Below are 21329 nucleotides of genomic sequence, written 5' to 3'. Positions count from 1 at the left end.
AATTGCTGAAGGGTAAATTTTCGCGGACTGCAATATCCAATACGCTAGACTGCAATTTTTCCCGCCTGCAATATCCAATACGCTGTTATAATATTGCAGTTTAGCGTGGTGTCACAGTGTCATTTTAAGAGTGTTGTCATTTTAACGCACCCCTATGTATATATATATATACAATTTATTTTATTTTATTATACTAATAGAATATAAATATATATTATATAAAATTAATAGAATATATACACTACATATTATATAAAATATATTAAAAGAATATATATTATATATATGATATAATATATTAAATTAATAGAATAACTATATATAATACTCCCTCCGTCCCACATTATGAGTGTCATTTAGTTATGGCACGAGTTTTAAGAAATTGGTGGAGTGTGTAATTAATGAAGTGAGATAGTGGAGTGTGTAATAAATGAAGTGAGTTGGTTGAAGGTGGGTCCCTTTTTGACTTTTTGGTTTTTTATTTTTATTTTGGTTTATTTTAATGTAGATAATTACATTTTGATGTAATTTTTTGGAACAATGGGGTAAAATTGTATGACCAAATATGGAAAATTCTAAATGTGACTCTTAAACTGAGACGGACTTTTATGACAAAATGTGACTCTTAAACTGGGACAGAGGGAGTATATATTAAAAATATAATTCGGTTTTTTGGTTTTTTTCGCCCGAATCGAACCGAACCGAAAAACCAAATTTTTTCTATTTTTAAAACCGAACCGAATCGAAATACCAAAAAAACCGACCCGAATATCAAAATTTTGGTTTGGTTCGGTCCGGATATTCGGTTTTCGATTTTTTTTCTCACCTCTACACGCATCTAGAGATGCCCACGGTTCCGGAACCTACACGCATCTAGAGATGGCCACGGTTCCGGAACTGGTGGTTACGGTTCGTAACAGCCGGTTCTGGTTTTGAAAATTGTTGAACCGGAACCGAAGCGCGAGGGTATTTCACACGGTTACTGTTACGGTCCGGAACCGCCGGTTTTCCGGCATTTTATGGCGGTTTTTCACTGTTCCGGCGGTTTTTCGCGGTTTCGGCAGTTTTTCACGGTTCCGATGTGGCACCGTTTCGGTTCCGGAATTTTGGAACCTAAACCGAACCACGGTTCCAAAAGTGACGGTTTCGGTTCGATTTAAATCTCACAGTTCTAGTTCGAACCGCCGGTTACGGTTCCGCGGTTAACCGCCCGAACCGAAAACCTTGGGCATCTCTACATGCATCCATGACATCGGTGATAACTTCCTTGTACAAGAAAAGAGTTGGATCTTTCACTATTTCCCAACGTGCTTGGAGCATACCAACTACATGCTCCACATCCTTTCGTGTAGCCTCCTACCGTTAAGCAAATAAAGTTTTCTTCGGATCCATTGGGCAGGTGATCGTCTTCACAAAAATAGGCCATCTAGGGTTTATGTTGTCGGCTAAGTAATACCCCACATGATGCTAGCGTCCGTTTGCTGAGAACTCGATGGTCGAGCCGTTGCCATTGCATTGCTTGGTGAAGAGATGCGATGTGTTCAGAACGTTGGTGTCGTTGTTCAACCCGGCGACACCGAAGTAAGCATGCCAGATCTAGAGTCAATGGTCAGCAATGTCTTAGATAGGGGTGGGTCGATACGATATATCATATCGAAAACGTTGTATCGTGTTTCGTATCAAAAATATCGATATGAAAGAATTTCATATCGTTATCGTATCGAAAGTTTCGATATATCGACTTTCGATATATCGAACTTTCGATAAGGATAATATCAATATCGTTATCGTATCGATATTTCGATATATCGTAAGATCGATACGATATATCGAAATATCGTTATCGTATCGAATACCTATATATCGAAAAATATAATTTCAAAACTGAAAAATAACACAAAAATTAATAAAACTTCAACACAATGAAATAAATAGTGTTCTTATTAGGGTTTCATATATATATTTTCTAAATATATGAATGAATTAATTGGATTTATATATATTTATAATTTTAAACTTCAATATGTATTGAATTTCAATATGTTTCGATATATTCGATATAAAACGATATATCGCGATATAAGGAAGTTCATATCGTTATCGTATCGGAAACTTACGATACGATACCGTATCGTATCGAAAATTACGATATACCAAAAATTCGATAATTTTTCGATATTTTTCAATACGATACGAGCGATATATCATTTTTCGGTATTTTTCCCCAGCCCTAGTCTTAGATGATCATCGTTAGGTGACTTCCCTTGTATCCACTAGTTAATTGGTCTCTCCACGTGGTTGAGCAATTCTTCCACTCCTAGTCTATCCAGTCCATGCTTCCCATCATTCCAAGAAACATGTGCACCCTCTTGTGTAAGTTCATCTAGGATTGGCGATCGGCAGCGGTCGGCCTTCGCAAATATGTGTTCTGGAAAGCCTCCACAACTCCCTTGCAAGAATTTTTCATGCACTCGCGGCAGTTGTCTCACTGACGTAAAGATACTCGTCGAACATGCCTGATATGGTACCGTAGGCCAACTGATTGAGCGTAACTGTGCATTTCTACAACGCCGTCAGTCCAGGTCTGCATATGCCATCAGGTCGATACTAGAAGTATATGTCGCATGCCTCCAATGTGTGAACAATGCGGAGAAAAAGATCCCGCCGCATTCTTAATCGGCGGTGAAAAACCGTCACCCCACCGAGCTTCATCGGCAAAATAGTTTGCCAACAGATATTGGTGGAGTTATGTTATGCTCGCGGTGGACAGAGGTTCGACGACGGTTTGGACTTGAGACTTGCTCCACCCATTCACGATCCATTTCGGCCAAGCAATCAACCACAACCCTATTCACGCAATCGAATAGGGTCCAAGCTAAGGCTTGAGTAACGCTCTCCGAGGAAGTGAGGTCACCGTCGAGATTCATTTTGATAGAGTGAGAGAGAATTGAGTTGGGGAAAGAAAGAGTAGTGTGAAAAATGAATGAAAAAGAGTTACTCCCTCCGTTTCGCCATAGTTGAGGCGAAACTTTTCGGCACGGAGTTTTAGAAAGGTATATTGAGTGTGTTAAATAAATAGATAAAAAAGTAAGATGGAGAAAAAGGTAGAGAGTATAAAGTGAATAAAGTAGAGAGAATAAAGTAAGAGAGAGTAAAGTAAGAAAGAGAAAAAGGTTACCATATTTAGAAATAACTCAACTATGAAGAAACTTTCCTAAATGGAAAAATGACTCAACTATTAAGAAACGGAGGGAGTATATTTGTAGAAAAAAAAAACGCACGTTGCATCGTTCGCCCACCTACACTGGTGGACGATAGGGCGGAGGATGCATCTGGCGGGCTATTCTCCCGCCCATTGTGGATGCCCTTACGCAATATATCAAATTTACAACATCTTTGAATCGATAGAAACAATTGAACAAAAATAGTACTCTCTCTGTCCCATAATATATGGCATAGTTGGAGAATGACATGGGATTTTAGGAGATGTTTTATGTGTTAGGTGGAAAGAGAAAATAGTTTATTTATATTAATGCGAGAGAGAACTTTTTCTAAAAAAGGAAATGTGACATCTTTTGTGGGACAAACTAAAAAAGAAAGTGTGACATCTATTATGGTAAATGTGTATTTCAAACTTATGCACGTTGTGACAAGTTGATTTTTCATGTTATCTCATTTTGCAAAATGATTATACATTATTTTTGCAGAAATAAAAACATACAAACAACAAAAACACCTTAGATTGATATTCTCAATTCTTATCAAAGAAGCAAGGACTTGATATACTGAATTAGACATTCAAGATTTTTATACGACGATCCCTCTTCACTAACTGACTTCTTCACAAGTTTAGCCATATTTCCTGCCCTTTCTAAAAACTCTTCTTTTCTGACTTCCATCAAATCCCTAATGGCCTTCTCAATAATCAATCTATCACAAGTATCTTTGATATCCAATCCAATCTTCCAAATGTCACTCACAAACCTACTATTTATCATTTGATCACCAAAATAAGGCCAACATACCATAGGCACTCCTGCAGCAATGCTCTCGAGAGTCGAGTTCCATCCACTGTGTGTCAGGAATCCTCCTACAGCAGGGTGGTTGAGAACCTCCTCCTGCGGCGCCCACTCCACCACCAAACCTTTTTCTTTACTACGTTCAATTAAATCTTTTGGAATTCCATCCTTTCCGGCCACCATATCCGGCCTCATGACCCACAAGAATCTCTGGCAACTGTTGAGCAAGCCATGCCAGAACTCTAGCACTTGCTCTCTCGTCACAAGTGTTATGCTCCCAAAGCTCACATAGACGACAGATTTAGGTGGTTGCGTGTCTAACCAATGGATGCAGCTCTGGTCTTCTGCCCATAGGCTCGTTCTGCTAATCGAGGCCTCCTCGTTCTTCTTTGTTAGTCTGGTTTTCGTTTGCTCGTGGATAGGACCGATGGAGAAAACTCTTGGCACATGCTTTTGTATCTGTGCAACTATCAACCCTTCTAGATCTTCACATGTGTTGAATATGGCCGCTTGTGCCCTCACGATTTGTCTTGACACAGTTACTACTTTCCCGAGAATTGAGTCGTTTACGTCGTCTACGCGGTAAAACTTTGGTAGGTCACGGCGCCGGAGAAAACCTTCCATTCCCGGTATGTTTTCAACTAATCCATCCATCGATTTTCCTGCAAAATATGCAAGCAATTTAATACACTAGTTGTAGTAGATTATAGTGTTGGAATTAAATTTATGATTCACCTAAATCATAGTAGTACATTTTGAATATGATCGACAAATATAAAGCGGAAGCGTACTTAGATTCAGATTCATGATGTTGTTTTATTATTCTAGAGTCAGGAAATCGTCCCGTATTCTTTTTTTAGCGTTTGGTTAATAGAAATGAGATACTCTTTACCATAACCGAGAAAAATTACCTACTCATGGAATACCAAGGTGATAATCCTATTTGGTATGTCCTTCCAATAAATGTTTAACAAATGAAAATATATACTCCCTCCGTCCCAAGATAAGTGACTTGTATTCCTTTTTGGGGTGTCCCACTATAAGTGACCTATTTCCATTTTTAGCAAAAAGTCATCTCTCTTACTTTATTCTCCACCTACTTTATTCTCTCTTCTTTCCTCTACTTTTCCCTCTCTCATATTTTACTCTCTCCACTTTAACTTATTTAAATAGCATTCCTTAAATCCCGTGCCCAAAAGAAGTAGGTCACTTATCTTGGGACGGAGGGAGTATAATATACTTCTAACTAGATATATATACAATGAAAAGTCTCCAAATATAACAACACACTATTTAATTTGTATAGAAAATTTCTCCACATTCCATGTATAACAAAATACAATGTATACATGCATATAATATTTCTATACACAAGAATGATTTATCATTCTATGTATTTATATATTTAATCTTCTTCCATAATTATTAAGTACAAAATTATCTTACACGTAAAACGTAGAAAAATAATCACACCACCCATTTTAAGATATTAGAAAATTACCTTTTTTTCTCTTTATGTATAATTTTTTTTTAATATTTTAAAATGGACTTCATGAGTGAGAAAAACTAAAAAGGTAAAGTCGATCTCTGATCTCTTGAATGAGACGAGTAGACTATTAAATTAGTAGATCACATAAATAATCATAAATATCTACACTTCATATAGAAATACAGCGGGGTACCTTGGAAAGGAATTTGTTGAGCTTGAAGGAGCTGAGGAAAGCAGAAAAGAGCCCAAAAGTAGGAGGCCGTAGCAGTCCGGAAATAAATGTATGGAATCTCATTCTCTTGGGCAAAGTCGGCTGCGAAGCTCATCAGCCCATCGGCAACGAAGCAGGTAACCGGTCTCCGGGAATCGGAAGCCAAGAAATTTTCTAAGACCATCATTTTCTTGAAAAGCGGAACGGTGACTTGTTCGACGGAGGATGTGATATCCATGACTCTCTCGCCGGCGCGGGGGTGGTCGTCGGGAAGGCCGTCGGGGAGGGTTCGGAACTGGAATCCCGGGTAGCGGGAGAAGGTGGCGGGGACGGTGCTGTGGCGGAGGAGGCGAGAGTGATTGAAATCGGAGACTATGAAGGTGACGTGGAAGTCGGCTAAACAGAAGAGTTGGGCTAGATTGAGCATGGAGTTGAGATGGCCTTGAGCTGGAAAAGGGAAGATTAACACATGCGGTGGCAGATATGTTCCTTGTTTCGAGCTCATTTTTATCTGTTTGTGAGTATTGCAGGACTAGACTTTAGCAAAGATAAACAACCACCGATTCACGATGTATAAATTTATTGAGGTGAATAACTCTGAATTCTAATTTTTTGCCCAGTCCGTGACCCATGGCTCTTTATTCAAGAATGGATCTACTTAATTTTTTAATCAACGCTCAAAGTAGCTTCGGCCATGGCACGGATTTTAAAAATATAGTGAAAATTATAATAAATTATATATTAATTTAATAATAAATTATTTATAATCCAAATATATAATATTTTTTCAGTCTCATTAAATATAAAACGTTTGCTTTTTCACATATGTTTTGAAAAAATGATACTCTAAAAATTTTTCTCATATTTTCATTTCTCTCCGTCTTCCAAAATTTATCTCATTTCACTTTTACCATTTTTGGTAGTGGACCACATATTCAACTAACTTATTCCTACTCACATTTTATTATAAAACTAAGATATAAAAATAGGATCCACACTCCACTAACTTTTTCAACTCACTTTCCATTACATTTCTTAAAACCCGTGTTGGGTTAAAGTGGGACAAATTTTGGTGGACGGAGGTAGTAATAATAATTAAAGTGGAGAAAAAATAAAGAAAAAAAAGAATTATGTAAAGGGGATTCTCTTCTCTACATTATTCTCGCTCTTACTTTATTTTTTCACCATTTTTATTATTTATTAGTATAATTTTTCCAAAACAAGTGCATAAAAACAAACATTGCATATTTAATGGGACAGAGAGAGTGTAAAATTACTCCTAAAGGATATATGGAAAAAATGAATCACAATATAGTAACAAATAAATAAAGAAATAAAATATACTTCCTCTATCCAAAAAAATAGTCTTATTTTTGGAATGCACGAGTTTCAATTAAAAATTAATCCCTTCGACCTACTTTAGGAGTTCCGGTTGAGTTCGGCACATGTTTTAAGAAATACAAAGGAAAGTTGGTGAAAAAAGATAGTGGAATGTGGGTCCTAGTTTTATATATTAGTTTTATAATAAAATGTGAGTGGAAAAAGGTGAGTGGATTGTGGGGCCTATTACCAATTATGGAATATTCCAACCGGGACTCCTAAAGTGGGACACCCAAAAGTAGTAAACCGGGACTCCTAAAGTGGGATGGGGGGAATAGTAAGTACTCCCTCCGTCCCAACTAAGTTGAGTTATATACCATTTTGGGATGTCCTAACTAAGTTGAGTTATATTCCATTTTGGGATGTTCTAACTAAGTTTATTCATTTCCTTTTTTGACAAAAATCATAACATTCAATCACTCTTACTTTATTCCATCATCTACTTTACCCCTTCTTTATTTTTTCTATTTTATTCTTCTCTCCAATTTTTCAACACAATTTTTCAATCTCCGTGGCAAGAAATTTTGACTCAACTTAATCGGAACGGAGGGAGTAAGAGAGAATGAGAAAAAATAAGTAATGTAAGAAAAATAAAGAAAAAAAGTGGATAGAGTATGAAAAGTAAGAAAAAATGAATATAGTATTATAGAGAAACTTCCATTAAATGAGATACTTTTTGTAGACAGAGAAATAAATTTACCGTAGCTACTGCAAAATTTTGTGATACATAAACTAAAAAACATTGTAAAAGTTGAGTTTGTATTAAATGTTTGGAGTAAAATTACCTTTAAGTTCGACATGTTTAAGTTTGGTGTAAAGAGTTGGAAATAACCTAAAGGACGGACTAAAACAGAAATAGTTTCTATTTATAAGGGGCAGAGGTAGTAATATATATTCTATCCGTCCCAAGGAAGATGACTCATTCCTTGAGCGGCACTCTGGGGCAGATCTACACTAATTAGAAGAGGGGCAATCTCCCCACCTCATAATTTCATATTCATGTATATTTTGTATATTTTACCATTTATTTCTTTCAATTTCCTACTAAATGCCCCTCCTCAAATTCTTAAAATTTCATCATATGTAAATTTGCCCCTCTCCCTACAAATTTCTAGCTCCGCCCTGGCGGCACTGGATTTTAAGCTGTTTTATTTTGTCTATTAAGTGGAGAGATCAAAGCAAGAGAGATGAATAAAGTAGAGATAAATGTGTTTTTATATTAAGTAAGCCATTTTGGTTGTGATAAATTAAAAAGGAAAGTGGATCATCTTCGGTGGAAACGAGGGAGTATAATTTAATATGCGTCCAATGAGGTAAAATAAATACCCCCTCTGTAGCAAAGACTTTTTTGGGTACAAGTGTTACGATTCTACTCATAACAATAGTAATCACAGTCCGTTCGCGGAAGAGAACTTCTTCGAGCAACCAAATTCAAGCCCTAATTAGGGTTTGACCGAAAACAAGGAAAAGAATATAAGCTTAGGGATAATTTTTGTCTGTTTTATTAATAAATAATTATTCCCTATTTATAATACTAAGGACCCTAGGGTTGGTTCGACTCTCTTAAACATCCCGGAAAAGAACCAACAACGAAGCTTATTATTCGCGCGACTCAACTAAATTAAATAATGTTCTTTAAAGGCAAAACAATTACGGTAAGAGAAATGAAATAACAACTCAATATAAAACTAACTATTTGTCTTCTTGCTCCGCTAGTGCAACACGAAGTCTTTGTATCGCGGCGGCGTTCGCCTCTGTCGTCGCGGTCGCTGCTTCCTCTCCGTTGTTCTTCCTCGAGCCGGCTGTTCCTCCGCTTCTACGCCGTGCTCATGGTCTTCTAACCCGTCCTCCTCGCTCGTGGCTGGCGCCTCAGGCCTCTGCTCCTCTCGCTGGCATGTACTCGTATCAACAAGAATTAAGAAATTGTATTAAAAGTGAGTTAAATGGAAAGAGAATAAAATAAAAAAAGAAAAAAAAGTAGAGAAATGGAGAGAGAATCAAGTAAGAGAGGCGAACTAAGAGATATGAAATATGTTTGTTTTTTGCCAAAAAAATGACTCAGTAAGGACAAAGAGAGTAGAAAACTTAGGGCCCGTTTGATAAGTTAGTAATGCCTAGATATAGATACTTATATGACTATTTCTAAGTGTTTGATATCATAGTTAACTATTATGCCAGCCCGTGGTTTTCTCTATGGCCCATCCGAGCTCGCAAATTTTTCCTTAAAATACAAAGATATGTATCTCACAAATTTGGTCGGATAGCATTTCTAACTCATTTATTATGATTTATTAATACAAAATCTAGATAATTTCTTGTCTACCAAACAACAACGAAAAAACCTTCATCCGAGCTTATCTTGACACGAAGCCCGCATTTCTTATCTTATTTAACAAATCTTGTTATATCTCATCTTTCTTATCAAAAAAATATACTCCCTCGTCCCTTAATAATAGAAAATTTTTAAAAACACATTTTTAGTGTGTAATAATTTAAATAAGAGACGGAAAAAAAAAGTGATTGAAGTATTGTTAATGAAGAATGAGACCCGTCTTATTAGAGAAAGAAAAATTTTCTTAGTTAGAATTAGTCTAATTTCAAGAGATGACCCAAAATGATAAAACTAATTTATTTTTAAGAGATAAAATGAGTAATTAATACTCCATCCGTCTCATAGTTTTAGGTTAATTGAAGATAACATGAATTTAAATACGTAATTGGTAATATAAGAGAGGACGTAAAATAAAAAAATAGATGAAGTATAACACTAAATGGTGGGCTCATAAATAAAAAAAATGTAAAAAAGAAAAATAATATTTTACATAATTGAATATAAATTATTTGAATGAGACCTATTTCCGATTAAGGAAGGGTGTAATATAACATATGGTAGTTTTAAAAAGACATATTCTCCATAATTAAAAAAGGTTAACCCATCCTTCTTTTGGTAATTTTAAAGAGACATATTCTCCAAAAAAATTTTAAAAAAAAAGCAATTTTGAAAGTTGTTTGAGGGTTGTTACTCTAGTGGACCCCACGATGGAGACATTTACTTTACTACCCCCAACTGCACACCCACCGAATTAATCCCTAACAAGATAGATATCACTTCGAGGACAGATATGTCATTTAGATGAAAATCGCGGTAATGCAGATTCCATTTTCATTTTCCTCGTTTCCCAAAACACCCCTTTTCTGTTACACGCCTTTCTGAGCACTCTTCAGGCTAGTCCAGACGGTTTCCAGCGCACAATTTCGAGTATTAATGAATGGAAGGTGAGTGGGTTGAGGAGGTAACGGAGACGATGGAGGTAGGTGTCGAAGCAGGTGATTCGGAAAATGGCAGGGCCAAGGTTCGGGGGCCGTGGTCGGCGGCGGAGGACGCGGTTTTGACGGAGCTCGTGAATAAGTTTGGTCCGAGGAATTGGAGCTTGATCACCGCCGGAATTCCCGGGAGGTCTGGGAAGTCGTGCCGCCTCCGCTGGTGCAATCAGCTCAACCCCTCCCTCACGCGAAAGCCGTTTACTGGTAAAATTTTGCTGCTCACTCTCCGTTTGTTTCTCTTTTTATATTGTGGAGACGAAAATGAAAATTAGGAAATCGTATGTTCTGGTTTGCTGTTGATTGAATTGAGTATTCTGATGGTTGCGATCACTCCACTGCAATTATGATTATGATTATGCTGTTTTTGAATTTTGTTTAATTCTTCAATCATCTTTATGGTTAATCCTGTAGACGAGTTTGTTTGCATCTCTTTTCTATTTTTCTTTTTTTATATCGTGGAGACGAAAATGAAAATTAGAAAATCGTGTTTTCTGGTTTGGGGTTAATTGAATTGAGTATTTATCTAGTTATTTCTTATTTCTGATAGTTGCGGTCGCTCCACTGCAATAATGATTATGTTGTTTTTGAATTTTGTTTAATTCTTCAATCTTCTTTATGGTTAATAATCCTATAGCTATTAGCTGTTTTTGAAAGTCGTTTACACTGTTCAATGCGCTTTATGAGCTTGTTGTCTTAGTTCCCCTATGATTATGAATGATGATCCCAGTCTTCATGATCAATGCAAAAAAATGTTTAGACGAATTAGTTGAAGAACTGACATGGAACAATTCAAATAAACTGTTCCAAGAGCTCCTTTTCTAGTTTGAAATGTCCCAATTTTCTTTTGATTTTATGGCCTGTGTGATTCTTCATATTCTTTGTTGAAAGCTTTTCGTCAATATGACAGTGTTTATCTTGTGAAAAAGGTTTAATCAACCAAATAATTACTAGTATAGAATTGGAGGGAAGTAGTGACCTTAGTTATCATTCTTATGACTATGAGAAGTTGTTGCGTTTGTATCTCAAGGGGAGGAAGTACGATTCTTGTTAAAACTTGGTAATTTTTTTTCAGGTGCTTCCTTTTCCTAATTTCTATCACATAAAGAATTTATGCTTTTCTTTACCATCTTTTAATATTGCTGTTTAAAATGTGTATTTCAAATGCACCGAAGAGTTGCTGACTTTATACTCAAACCTGTTTGGTGTTTTAAATTTGATTATCATAAACCCAAAGAAATTCATGCCAAGCACTTCTTCTGAAATTTGGCACTATGTATAAACTCTCTTGATCTATTTACTGTATTAGAAATTGCTTCAGCTCTCTATTTTGATTATCTGGCTATAGTAAAAGGTAACATCGATTACTGGTTGGCTCATCTCCTTCTTCTAGAGGTCTAGCGGAGCTGCCTGGTTATTTTTCTACAACTGTAAGCAAAACAAAGTATCGAGGAACTATAGCCTGGTCAAGTGTATTCTTAGGGCATCCGCCGTGGGGCGGACGATGCGACGGACTATGCATCGTCCGTCGCATCGTCCGCCACTGCAGCATCGCGGACGATGGGTAACCCATCGTCCGCGCCCGATACATCGTCCGCGGACGATGCGCGGAGGATACCCATCGTCCGCCACTGTGGACGAGGCGGACGATGGGTCACGGACGATGCAAAGCGGTTTAGTTTTTTTTTTTAATTTTATTAAATTTTCAAAACCTGTATATTCCTCTTTCACTTCATTTTTCTCACTTCACTCTCATCAAATTCACTACATTTTCAAGCAAAATGGATTCCGGAGATTATCCGAATAGTCCGATGTTCGGTGGTGCACGATGGCCGGGTACAGAACCCGACGAATACCGGTCATTCGACACAACGTCGAGTACGATCCCGACTTTTTCACCGACTCATACGGGCTGTCCGACATGGAACCGTCTCCACACCGCCCCTCCGCCGCCGCCGCCGCTCCCTCCGCCGCCGCCGCTTCTGGGTCCGCCTCCAAGAAGAAGCGGACAAAGGCACGAGCCCAGAAGTTGCCTACAACGGAGGTATGTGAAGAGTTCGCCCCGGGAAGGACGAACTACTCCGACCCCGAATCCATCGTCTTGACGAGATGTTGGATTGATGTTTCGGAAGATCCGGTGTACGCCAACAACCAGAGGGTGACTGCGTATTGGGAGCGCATCGCCGAGAAATACAACGCGGCCAAGCCGGCGAACGCGTACAAGCGCCACAGGGAGCAGCTCCGCAAGCACTGGGATCAAATAAAGAAGCATGTAAATTTGTTCGCGGCGGAGTACGAGAAGTGCGAGAGGGAGCAGGCCAGTGGCGAGAGTCTCGCGGATGTGCGGGACAAAGCGATGCAGTCGTACATTTCATTGTACGGCGATTTCAAGCACTACCAGTCCTGGGCGCTCTTGAGGGACAAACAAAAGTTCGTTGGTGGTGTGATTCCCCAATCGACGGCGGCGAGGAGGGCGTCGAAGCGCACCTTCAATAATTATACAAGTAGCGATAGCGGCGCGTCTCCGATGGACCTCAACAGTCCGGTGTTCGAGGATGAGAGTTCCGGCACACCGATGTCCTCCCGGCGTCCCTCTGGCGTCAAGGCTGCCAAGGGCAAGGGCAAGGCCACATCCTCCTCCGTCGCGCTGCCTGAGCAAGCCCCGTCGCCGACCCCGAGTTCGACGCCGTCCGCGACTTCGACCGCGGCCCATGCGTACGCGGATTTGGCAGCCTCCTCCGACTACCGGACGTTGTTGGACACGCACACCGCCCTCATGCAGGCGACCAACCCGGCTCAAATCGAGGGCAACCAGCGGATGATCGATGGCCTCAGCCGCAAGTTGGGACTTCTCTAGACTAGCCTCCTTTTTTTGTATTTAGTGCTTTTATTATTTCTTATTTTGTAACTTTTTTTTTTAATTAAGTAAAATTAGAATTTCCCTTTAATTGTGTTGTTTTTATTTGTTTATTATTTTTATTTACATTTGCAAACATAATAAAAATATAAATACAAAATAGTGAAATGCTTAGGGCGGGCTATAGTCCGCCCCACTGCAGGTGGAATAGGAAGAGGATAAAATGCTGACGTGGCGGTGCATAGGGCGTCGCTTAGGGCGTCCCATTGTGGATGCCCTTACTACTAACCTTCAAGACTCTCGCCATTGAGCTATGTTCCATTCTATCCTAATTGCTTCTTCTTCAACAAATATCACTGTGACACAATTCGTAACCTTAACCTTTTATTTGTTGTTAATTTTTCTACAATTGTAAGCAAAAAAAAAAGTATCAATGTACTGTAGCCTGGCCAAGTGTATATAAAGTCTATTCTCTAATGTTCCATTCCATGCTGCTGAAGTTTACTAAATGCTTCATCTTCAAAAAATCTCATCATGACACAGTTTGTAACCTTAACCTTTTGTTGTCATGTTAAATGACGTCATAAGTTGCTATTACTGTTTGTAGTTTTACAACTAATGTATGTCTCTCCTTTTCCCTTCCTGAAAGAAAATATGTAGTTTCCCAAAGAATTTAATGTTGAATATATTCTGGTTCTATTTCGGATGAAATACATTCCTTGCAACTTTTATGGTCTTCTGTTTCGGTCGAAACGTAGGTGGGCATATGCATTTAATTTGGGATCTCTTTTATCTTAGTAGTATTTCTTTTGTGTGAGGAAGTTGGTAACCAGTTGGTGGATCTTTGTAATTAGGTACTGATTTTGTGCCACATGCTGTAAATTTTCCATGAAATGTAGTTTACTAAAGATGATTGGATGTGATACTTTTTATGCTAAAGTGTTACTTGTGGTTTAATACCCGCAGATGAAGAAGATCGTGCAATTCTAGAAGCACATAAAGTACATGGAAATAAATGGGCATCAATTGCGAAACTTCTTCCCGGGAGAACGGATAATGCTATTAAAAACCACTGGAATTCTACTTTAAGGCGTATGCATTTGAAATCAAGACCAGAATCTGGCCAGAATTGCATTACAGAGTTTACGATGGGATCATCTGAAGCAACTTCTTCAGGTCCGGCTCTCACGTTATTCAGTCCCTCAGAAGAAATGGACATATGGTCAATGGAAAATCAGCCAAAGAATTCAGAAAACGAAGCTGAGACCCCTACAAACTGTTCTCTCGAACTACCACCACCATTCTTATCTGATGGGGTCTCGAAGTCATTCAGATACTCAGAGACAGTGGAGTCAACAATGATGGAGAATGAACTGAAACCGTTTAAAGATGTAGCTCGAACTACGAAAAGCTCTGGTGCTAGATATAATCCATCCATTGCTGAAGCAATTTCTCACTCTGCTGAAGGGGACCATCAAAAGGGCTCTCATCCTTTTCATAAAGTTGGAGCATTCACTGCCTGTAATTCTTCTATCCGTGAGGCTACATTCTCGAGGACAGTCCCAGGCCAGGGGTCTCTGGTTCTAGTCCAACCAGAATACGACATATTGAAGTTTATTGATAGCAAATTTGATGAACCTTTAATTCCAATGCGATGTGGCCATGGCTGCTGTGAAGCATCTTCAAGAGACAGCTCATTGCTGGGGCCAGAATTCATGGACTATGAAGAATCTTCCAATTTTTCGAGTCCTAACTTGACTTCACTTGCTACTGATTTGTCCAGTATTACTTCGATTAGAAGAGGTCTTGAGAATGCTGCGGAGGTACGTGCTCTTGCCAACGATCAAATAGCAAATCTGGGAACCTCTCTCTGTGCGTGAACATGGAAATGGGTTAAAAGCAGAGTGACGATGAAACATTGATATTCAGTTGATTTTGTTGATTTGGAAATTGGCATAGAACTCAACACCTTTTGGAGAAATTTCTATAAGCTAGAATGTGTAAATAGGCAAGCTCTGTTACCGTTGTCTAATATATTCAAGAAGTTTTGCTAATTAGTAAGTAATTGCTCTATTAGTTTAATCACGTATCTAATGTTTATTTTCGATCTGAAATTTTATTTCTGGAGAAGGTTTTTTAATTAATTCTTTATTTTACTTTATTTGGTGATTCATCAATCTTTTCGTATGAGAGTTTCATTCACTGTTGAAAAAAAAATAGTACTCCCTCCGTCCTACAAAGATTGTCCCATTTTTTCATTTCGGTCCGTTCCATAAAGTTTGTCCCTTTCACTTTTTACCATTTTTAGTAGTGGATCTCATATTCCACTAACTCATTCCTGCTTGCATTTTATTATAAAACTAATATATAAAAATAGGACTCACATTCTACTAACTTTTTCTAACTCACTTTCCATTACATTTCTTAAAACCTGTGCCCGGTCGAAGTGGGACAATCTTTGTGGGACGGAGGGAGTATCAGTTATGATACTTCCTGCCCGCCTATTAGGGTTCCCGGTTCACTAATACACCCCACTTTCCAATAATTCATTCTACCCACATTCTATTATAAAATCAATATATAAAAATGGGTCTCACATTTCACTATCTTCTCTCACCCACTTTCCTTTATACTCCCTCCGTGAATAGGAGTCTCATTTCCTTTCGGCATGAATTTTAAGAAATGTGGGTGGAAGAAAGTTAGGAATATGAGTTCCACTTGTATATACTCCCTTTGTCCATGAAATATTGTCCAAGTTTGACTCGTCACGAGTTTTAAGAAATGTGAAGAAAAGTAAGTTCAAAAAGTTGAATGAGAGTCCTACATTTATATTAGTTTTATAATCTTAACGCGAGTGTGAAGAGTTAGTATAAAGTGCGGTCTATTTACGAAAAATAGTCAAAACAAAATGGACAACTTTTCACGGACGGACTAAAATGTCAAAATTGGACAACATTTCACGAACGGAGAGAGTATTAGTTTTAAATGATATATGAGTAGAATGAGTTAATGACATGTAATGTTAGGCTTTTTTACCATTTATGGTAATATGAACCGAGACTCCTATTTGCGGACAGACTAAATTGAAAAAATGGGACTTCTATTTGTGGACGGAGAAGGTATTCTTAAAATCCGTGCCGAACTCAAATGAGACTCCTAGTGTCGTACGAAGGGAGTATAATTGAATATTTTAAAGTTATGAGATTTTTTAGAATTTACCAATTTGGTACTCCCTCCGTCCCAAGGAAGATGACCCCTTCCTTAGGCGGCACGGGATTTTATGCAGTTAATTTTTGTGTGTTAAGAGGAGAGAGTAAAGTAAGAGAGAGGGAATAAAGTAGAGAAAAAAGTGTTTCCATTTTAAGTAATGGGTCATCTTAGTTGGGACAAACCAAAAAGGAAAGTGAGTCATCTTCAATGGGACGGCGGGAGTAGTATTATTTTTTTTTTCTTTACAAATTGCTTAAGAATACAATGTTGGATTAACCAATTTTAAACGCATGAGACAAAATAAAAATCACAGGGCCTTTGTGTTTTTGAGCAGCTATTTATAAGAAGGATATCAGTAATCCAAAATTAGACAGAGGTGCGTCGACGAAAATGAGTAATGACAATGTGTTCTTATAAAACTGATTTGCTGAATTCTCTTTCAGCTTTAATACTTGCTATACCTATAAATATCTTGTTCCTTCCAACTTGAAACATCAACCTTTTGAAAGCATAGCTAAAATATTTCATTACACAAAACAAACAACAACAATGGTGTCCACAACTAGTTGGAAGTTGCTTCTTGTTGCAATGTCACTGCTAGGGCTGTGTGCTTCACAAGCCACAGCACGAACAGCCCCCGATGCGCCCATGGTTGAGAGGCATGAGAAATGGATGGCAGAGAACGGCCGCGTATACGCAGATGAAGCAGAGAAGGCCAAGAGATTCAATATCTTCAAGGAGAATGTGGAGTATGTCGAGTCCTTTAACGAAGCAGCTGCTCGCACTTACAAGCTTGCTGTCAACAGATTTGCTGATTTAACGAACGATGAATTTCGGGCATCTAGAAATGGCTACAAGATGGCTTCTCGCCCTAAGTCTTCATCGTTTAGGTATTCAAACGTGACGGCTGCTCCAGCCAGCATCGACTGGAGGAAGAAGGGAGCCGTTACTGCTGTTAAGGATCAAGGCCAATGTGGTACGTATCTATCCATCTATCTATCTATCTATCTATCATTTACTTCCTCCCCACACCCACTAGTCCAATTCTAAATGACACATTTTTCGTTTTACAGTTTTCAACCTAATTGACACATTTATTAAAATAGAAACAACGTTATCTATACTGTATATTCTCTATGCTCAACTGACAAAACAAAACTATATAAAATCTGGTGCCAGAATCACAAATGTTACACTTAGAGCGGGATGAAATAGTAGATCACATGTTTATATTAAAATTGAAATGCAGGGTGTTGCTGGGCATTCTCGGCGGTTGCAGCCACGGAGGGAATCAATCAGATCACGACCGGGAATCTCGTTTCTTTATCCGAGCAAGAGTTAGTGGACTGCGACACGAGCCAAGATCAGGGCTGCAACGGTGGCTTGATGGACGACGCGTTTGAGTTCATTATAAGCAACAAAGGGCTCACGACCGAAGCCAACTACCCTTACAAGGGAGTGGATGGCACGTGCAACACGAAGAAGGAGTCGTCCGATGCAGCCAAGATCACAGGGTACGAGGATGTCCCGGCCAACAGCGAATCTGCACTGCTCAAAGCCGTGGTGAATCAGCCCGTGTCAGTTGCCATTGATGCCAGTGGCTCGGATTTCCAGTTCTACTCGAGTGGAGTGTTCACTGGAGAGTGTGGAACGGAACTAGACCATGGCGTGACCGCGGTTGGGTATGGCGCGGCCAGTGATGGAACCAAGTATTGGCTCGTCAAGAATTCGTGGGGAACGAGTTGGGGAGAGAACGGATACATAAGAATGCAGAGGGATGTTGGTGCTGCTGAGGGTCTCTGTGGCATTGCCATGGAAGCTTCTTATCCAACTGCTTAAAACTTGTAATGAACTTGTCTATTAGTTTCAATTCCACTGCTTGTTGACAAAATCACATGTGTATAAATGTGTTTATGTATAATTCCTATGTTCAAAGAATTGCTTGTAAAGAACTATTTAAGACTTAATCACATGGAATTTATGCAGTTATTCTCGCAGGAATTCGATAATATTCTCATGTGAAAAAGGCTTCCACGTTTCACACCCCAAAAGCAAAAGAATTGCACTATTCAATGTTATATAACCATCCTTCGAGGACATATTTTCTACTCCTTCCATCCCCAATAGAAACTTTTCAAACGAAACGGGATTTAATATAAAATTTTCTAAAATAGTACTCCCTCTGACCCGCTTTAGGAGTCCTGGTTAATCAATTTTGGGCGTCCCGCTTTAGGAATCCCGATTGAGATAAATTAATAAAAAAATACCTATAAAAGTGGGTCCCAACATCCACTAAAACAAATAAAAAAGTGTTAAAAGTGGGTCCCAACATCCACTATAACATTTATTTATTGGACACTCAATTAAAAGTGGGTCCCAACATCCACTACTATATTTATTTATTACACACTCAAACACTTTTTTTCTTAAAACATGTGACTGATTCAACCGGAACTCCTAAAGCGGGACGGAGGGAGTACTAAGTTTATAATTTTAGGGGAGGGGGAGTATTAAATTATATGAGTGTGTTTAGATCTGCATCCATCCATTGTACTAGTAGAGATGCCCAAGGTTTTCGGTTCCGGCGGTTAACCGCGAAACCGGAACGCCGGTTCCGGTTCGGAACTGGAACCGTGACAAAAATCTTGAACCGGAACCGTCATAATTTGAACCGCGGGCCGGTTCCGGTTCCAAATTTAATGAACCGAAACCGTCACCGAACCGGCGGTTTCGGACGGTTCCGAACCGTCGGTTAACCGGCGGTTTCACGGTTCCGGTGAGGTTTTCGAGGCGGTCAGCTTTTGGCAGGCATGGGTCGGCTTTTTCAGGCGGTTTTTGACCAAAACCGGCGGTTAACCGTGATAACCGGCGGTTAACCGCCAAACCGGCGGTTTCCGGTTTTGGTGCGGAACACAAGGCTGACACGTTGCAGCTTTTGACCGTTTTTCAAATTTTTTTTATTTTTTTAATTCGAATTTTGAATTCAATTTCAGATTTTTTCAATTTTTTCCTTTTTCCCCCCATTTCATGGTTTTTTTTTATTTATGTTCCGACGACACTTGTAAATTATATCACGTTGTTGTATTATTGTAATGTATTGACAATTGTATTATTGTAATGTATTGTTGTCCGTTATAAGTTACAACTCAAATTCAATAAAATTGATATGATTTTCACCTTATTTGTCTTATTTCAATTTAAATTATCTATTACCTTGTTCCAATTTATTGTATAAATCCAAAATTCCAAATTATATAGCAAAAAAAAAAAAACCGCCGGAACCGCCAAACCGAACTGGAACCGTGAGGAACCGTACGAAAACTGGTGGTTCGGAACCAGAACCGGAACCGCCGGTTTTCGAACTGGAACCGTAAAAAAGCCTCACGGTTCGGTTCCGGTTCCACATTTCGCGAAACCGGAACCGACGGTTTACGAACCGTGGGCATCTCTACTTTGTAGTACTGTGATCTTGAAATTTTTGAGGAGGTGGCCCATGAATAATATATTACTCTTTCCGTCATTTTTAGTCTCATTTTGATTCCATAATTTTAGTTATTTACATAGTCTAGAGTCCAAATATAATTTCTTACATTTTGTCTAAAAAAAGTTTTACTCCTGCATATTAAGTGTGTTAGCTTTTAGTCATAGACAATATATTTGGATCTAAATTTGCGTTTGATGTGTATTTTCAAGTATCCAATTCAATTCACATAATATGTTAAGTTTAATTAATAAACTCAAATAATACTATAACACTGCAAGATTACAGTGTCGTAAGATGTATTTCAACTATCGATCCACAAGGAGGTGATTGTTTGTTTAAAACTTTCTAGCTCACAAACATGTACTCCCTCCGTCCCGGCTAAAATGAGACATTTCTTGTCCGGCACAGGATTTTAGGAGCTTGGTTAATGTATTTAATTGGAGAGAAAAAAGGTGAGTGTATGTATTAAAATAGAGAAAGAAAGAAAAATGAATATATTAATATGAGTGAGAAAAAGTGGTTGGGTGTATCAATTGGAGAGAAAAAGTTTCCAAAAATGGAAATATGTCATCTTATTTGAGACAAACTAAAAAGGAAAACATGTCATCATAAGTAGGATGGGGGAAGTAACATAAAGGATTGATTTTTTTGGTTTTCAAAGATGATGACAAATTAAAACAAACAATTTACATCTAAAGGATTTCATATATAAAAGGAAAGTCATGTCACTCTATGTTGCGCATTAGACTCGAATTATTCTACACCAACATTAAAAGAACATGCATCGTGGTTAAATCATCAACCTAATCACATACACTAAACTTGTATATACAATGTGTAGTTCATAATTAGCTAAACATATAATCTATGAACCAATCTCCAATGAATACAAATTCCTACGAAAGCGCGATTAAGATTCACCTACTATAATCTCCTACTTAATCCACAATCAAATTACCCCCTGAACAAGTCAAATCAGATAGCACGCCAACAATTAGTCACACCCAGACAATGTTAAAGAGACAATAGAAGAGGAACTGACAACACTATATTAATGGCCAAAAACATAATGTATGACCATTAAAAACATTGTTGGTGACATGAAACGTGGATTCATTGATGTAGAATTATTTAAACAAGCCTAAAAATTAAAACTTGGAGCAACATTGAGAGTTTGACCTAAACACATGGTAAAAATCTCATTTAAAATCATAGCAAGCATGCTCTCGTTGAGTACAGAGATTTGGGGCTGGATCGTCGGAATGTTGGCCGAAATTTCTTCCTTCTCTTCTTCCTCCTCTTTATCTCCTTTTCCCCTCTTTTTCCGTGTCTACATTCCCCCAAAACTCCAAAAAACG

The 21329-nt window shown here is 38.4% G+C and overlaps 3 protein-coding genes across 4 annotated transcripts; 2 read left to right on the top strand and 1 right to left on the bottom strand.

Moving 5' to 3' along the window:
• Positions 1-3722: 3722 nt before the first annotated feature.
• On the bottom strand, positions 3723-6275 carry LOC125187299 (7-deoxyloganetic acid glucosyl transferase-like). Its single transcript, XM_048083863.2, has 2 exons — positions 5702-6275; positions 3723-4681 (listed from the first exon to the last, which is right to left on the bottom strand). The coding sequence occupies exons 1-2, from the start codon at positions 6222-6224 to the stop codon at positions 3762-3764; spliced, it is 1443 nt and encodes a 480-aa protein (XP_047939820.1). The 5' UTR covers positions 6225-6275; the 3' UTR covers positions 3723-3761.
• Positions 6276-10242: 3967 nt separating this feature from the next.
• Positions 10243-15359, top strand: LOC125186083 (transcription factor MYB1-like). 2 transcript variants are annotated; one of them, XM_048082396.2, is made up of 2 exons: positions 10243-10627; positions 14244-15359. In XM_048082396.2, the coding sequence occupies exons 1-2, from the start codon at positions 10369-10371 to the stop codon at positions 15155-15157; spliced, it is 1173 nt and encodes a 390-aa protein (XP_047938353.1). In that variant the 5' UTR covers positions 10243-10368; the 3' UTR covers positions 15158-15359. The 2 variants fall into 2 exon arrangements, with proteins under 2 accessions (XP_047938353.1, XP_088915716.1); XM_089059590.1 differs by lacking the exon at positions 14244-15359 and adding an exon at positions 12198-13368 and having other exon boundaries at positions 10493-10627.
• A 1631-nt stretch (positions 15360-16990) lies between these two features.
• On the top strand, positions 16991-18391 carry LOC125190904 (senescence-specific cysteine protease SAG39-like). Its single transcript, XM_048088325.2, has 2 exons — positions 16991-17463; positions 17737-18391. The coding sequence occupies exons 1-2, from the start codon at positions 17037-17039 to the stop codon at positions 18324-18326; spliced, it is 1017 nt and encodes a 338-aa protein (XP_047944282.1). The 5' UTR covers positions 16991-17036; the 3' UTR covers positions 18327-18391.
• Positions 18392-21329: the final 2938 nt, after the last annotated feature.

This window comes from Salvia hispanica, chromosome 5 (assembly GCF_029641045.1).
Source record: "Salvia hispanica isolate PSC_SH4W2 chromosome 5, Shi_PSC_v1, whole genome shotgun sequence".
NCBI lineage: Eukaryota > Viridiplantae > Streptophyta > Magnoliopsida > Lamiales > Lamiaceae > Salvia > Salvia hispanica.
The sequence above is the reverse complement of the archived record's forward strand: the minus strand, read 5'-3'. Positions and strand labels throughout refer to the sequence as shown.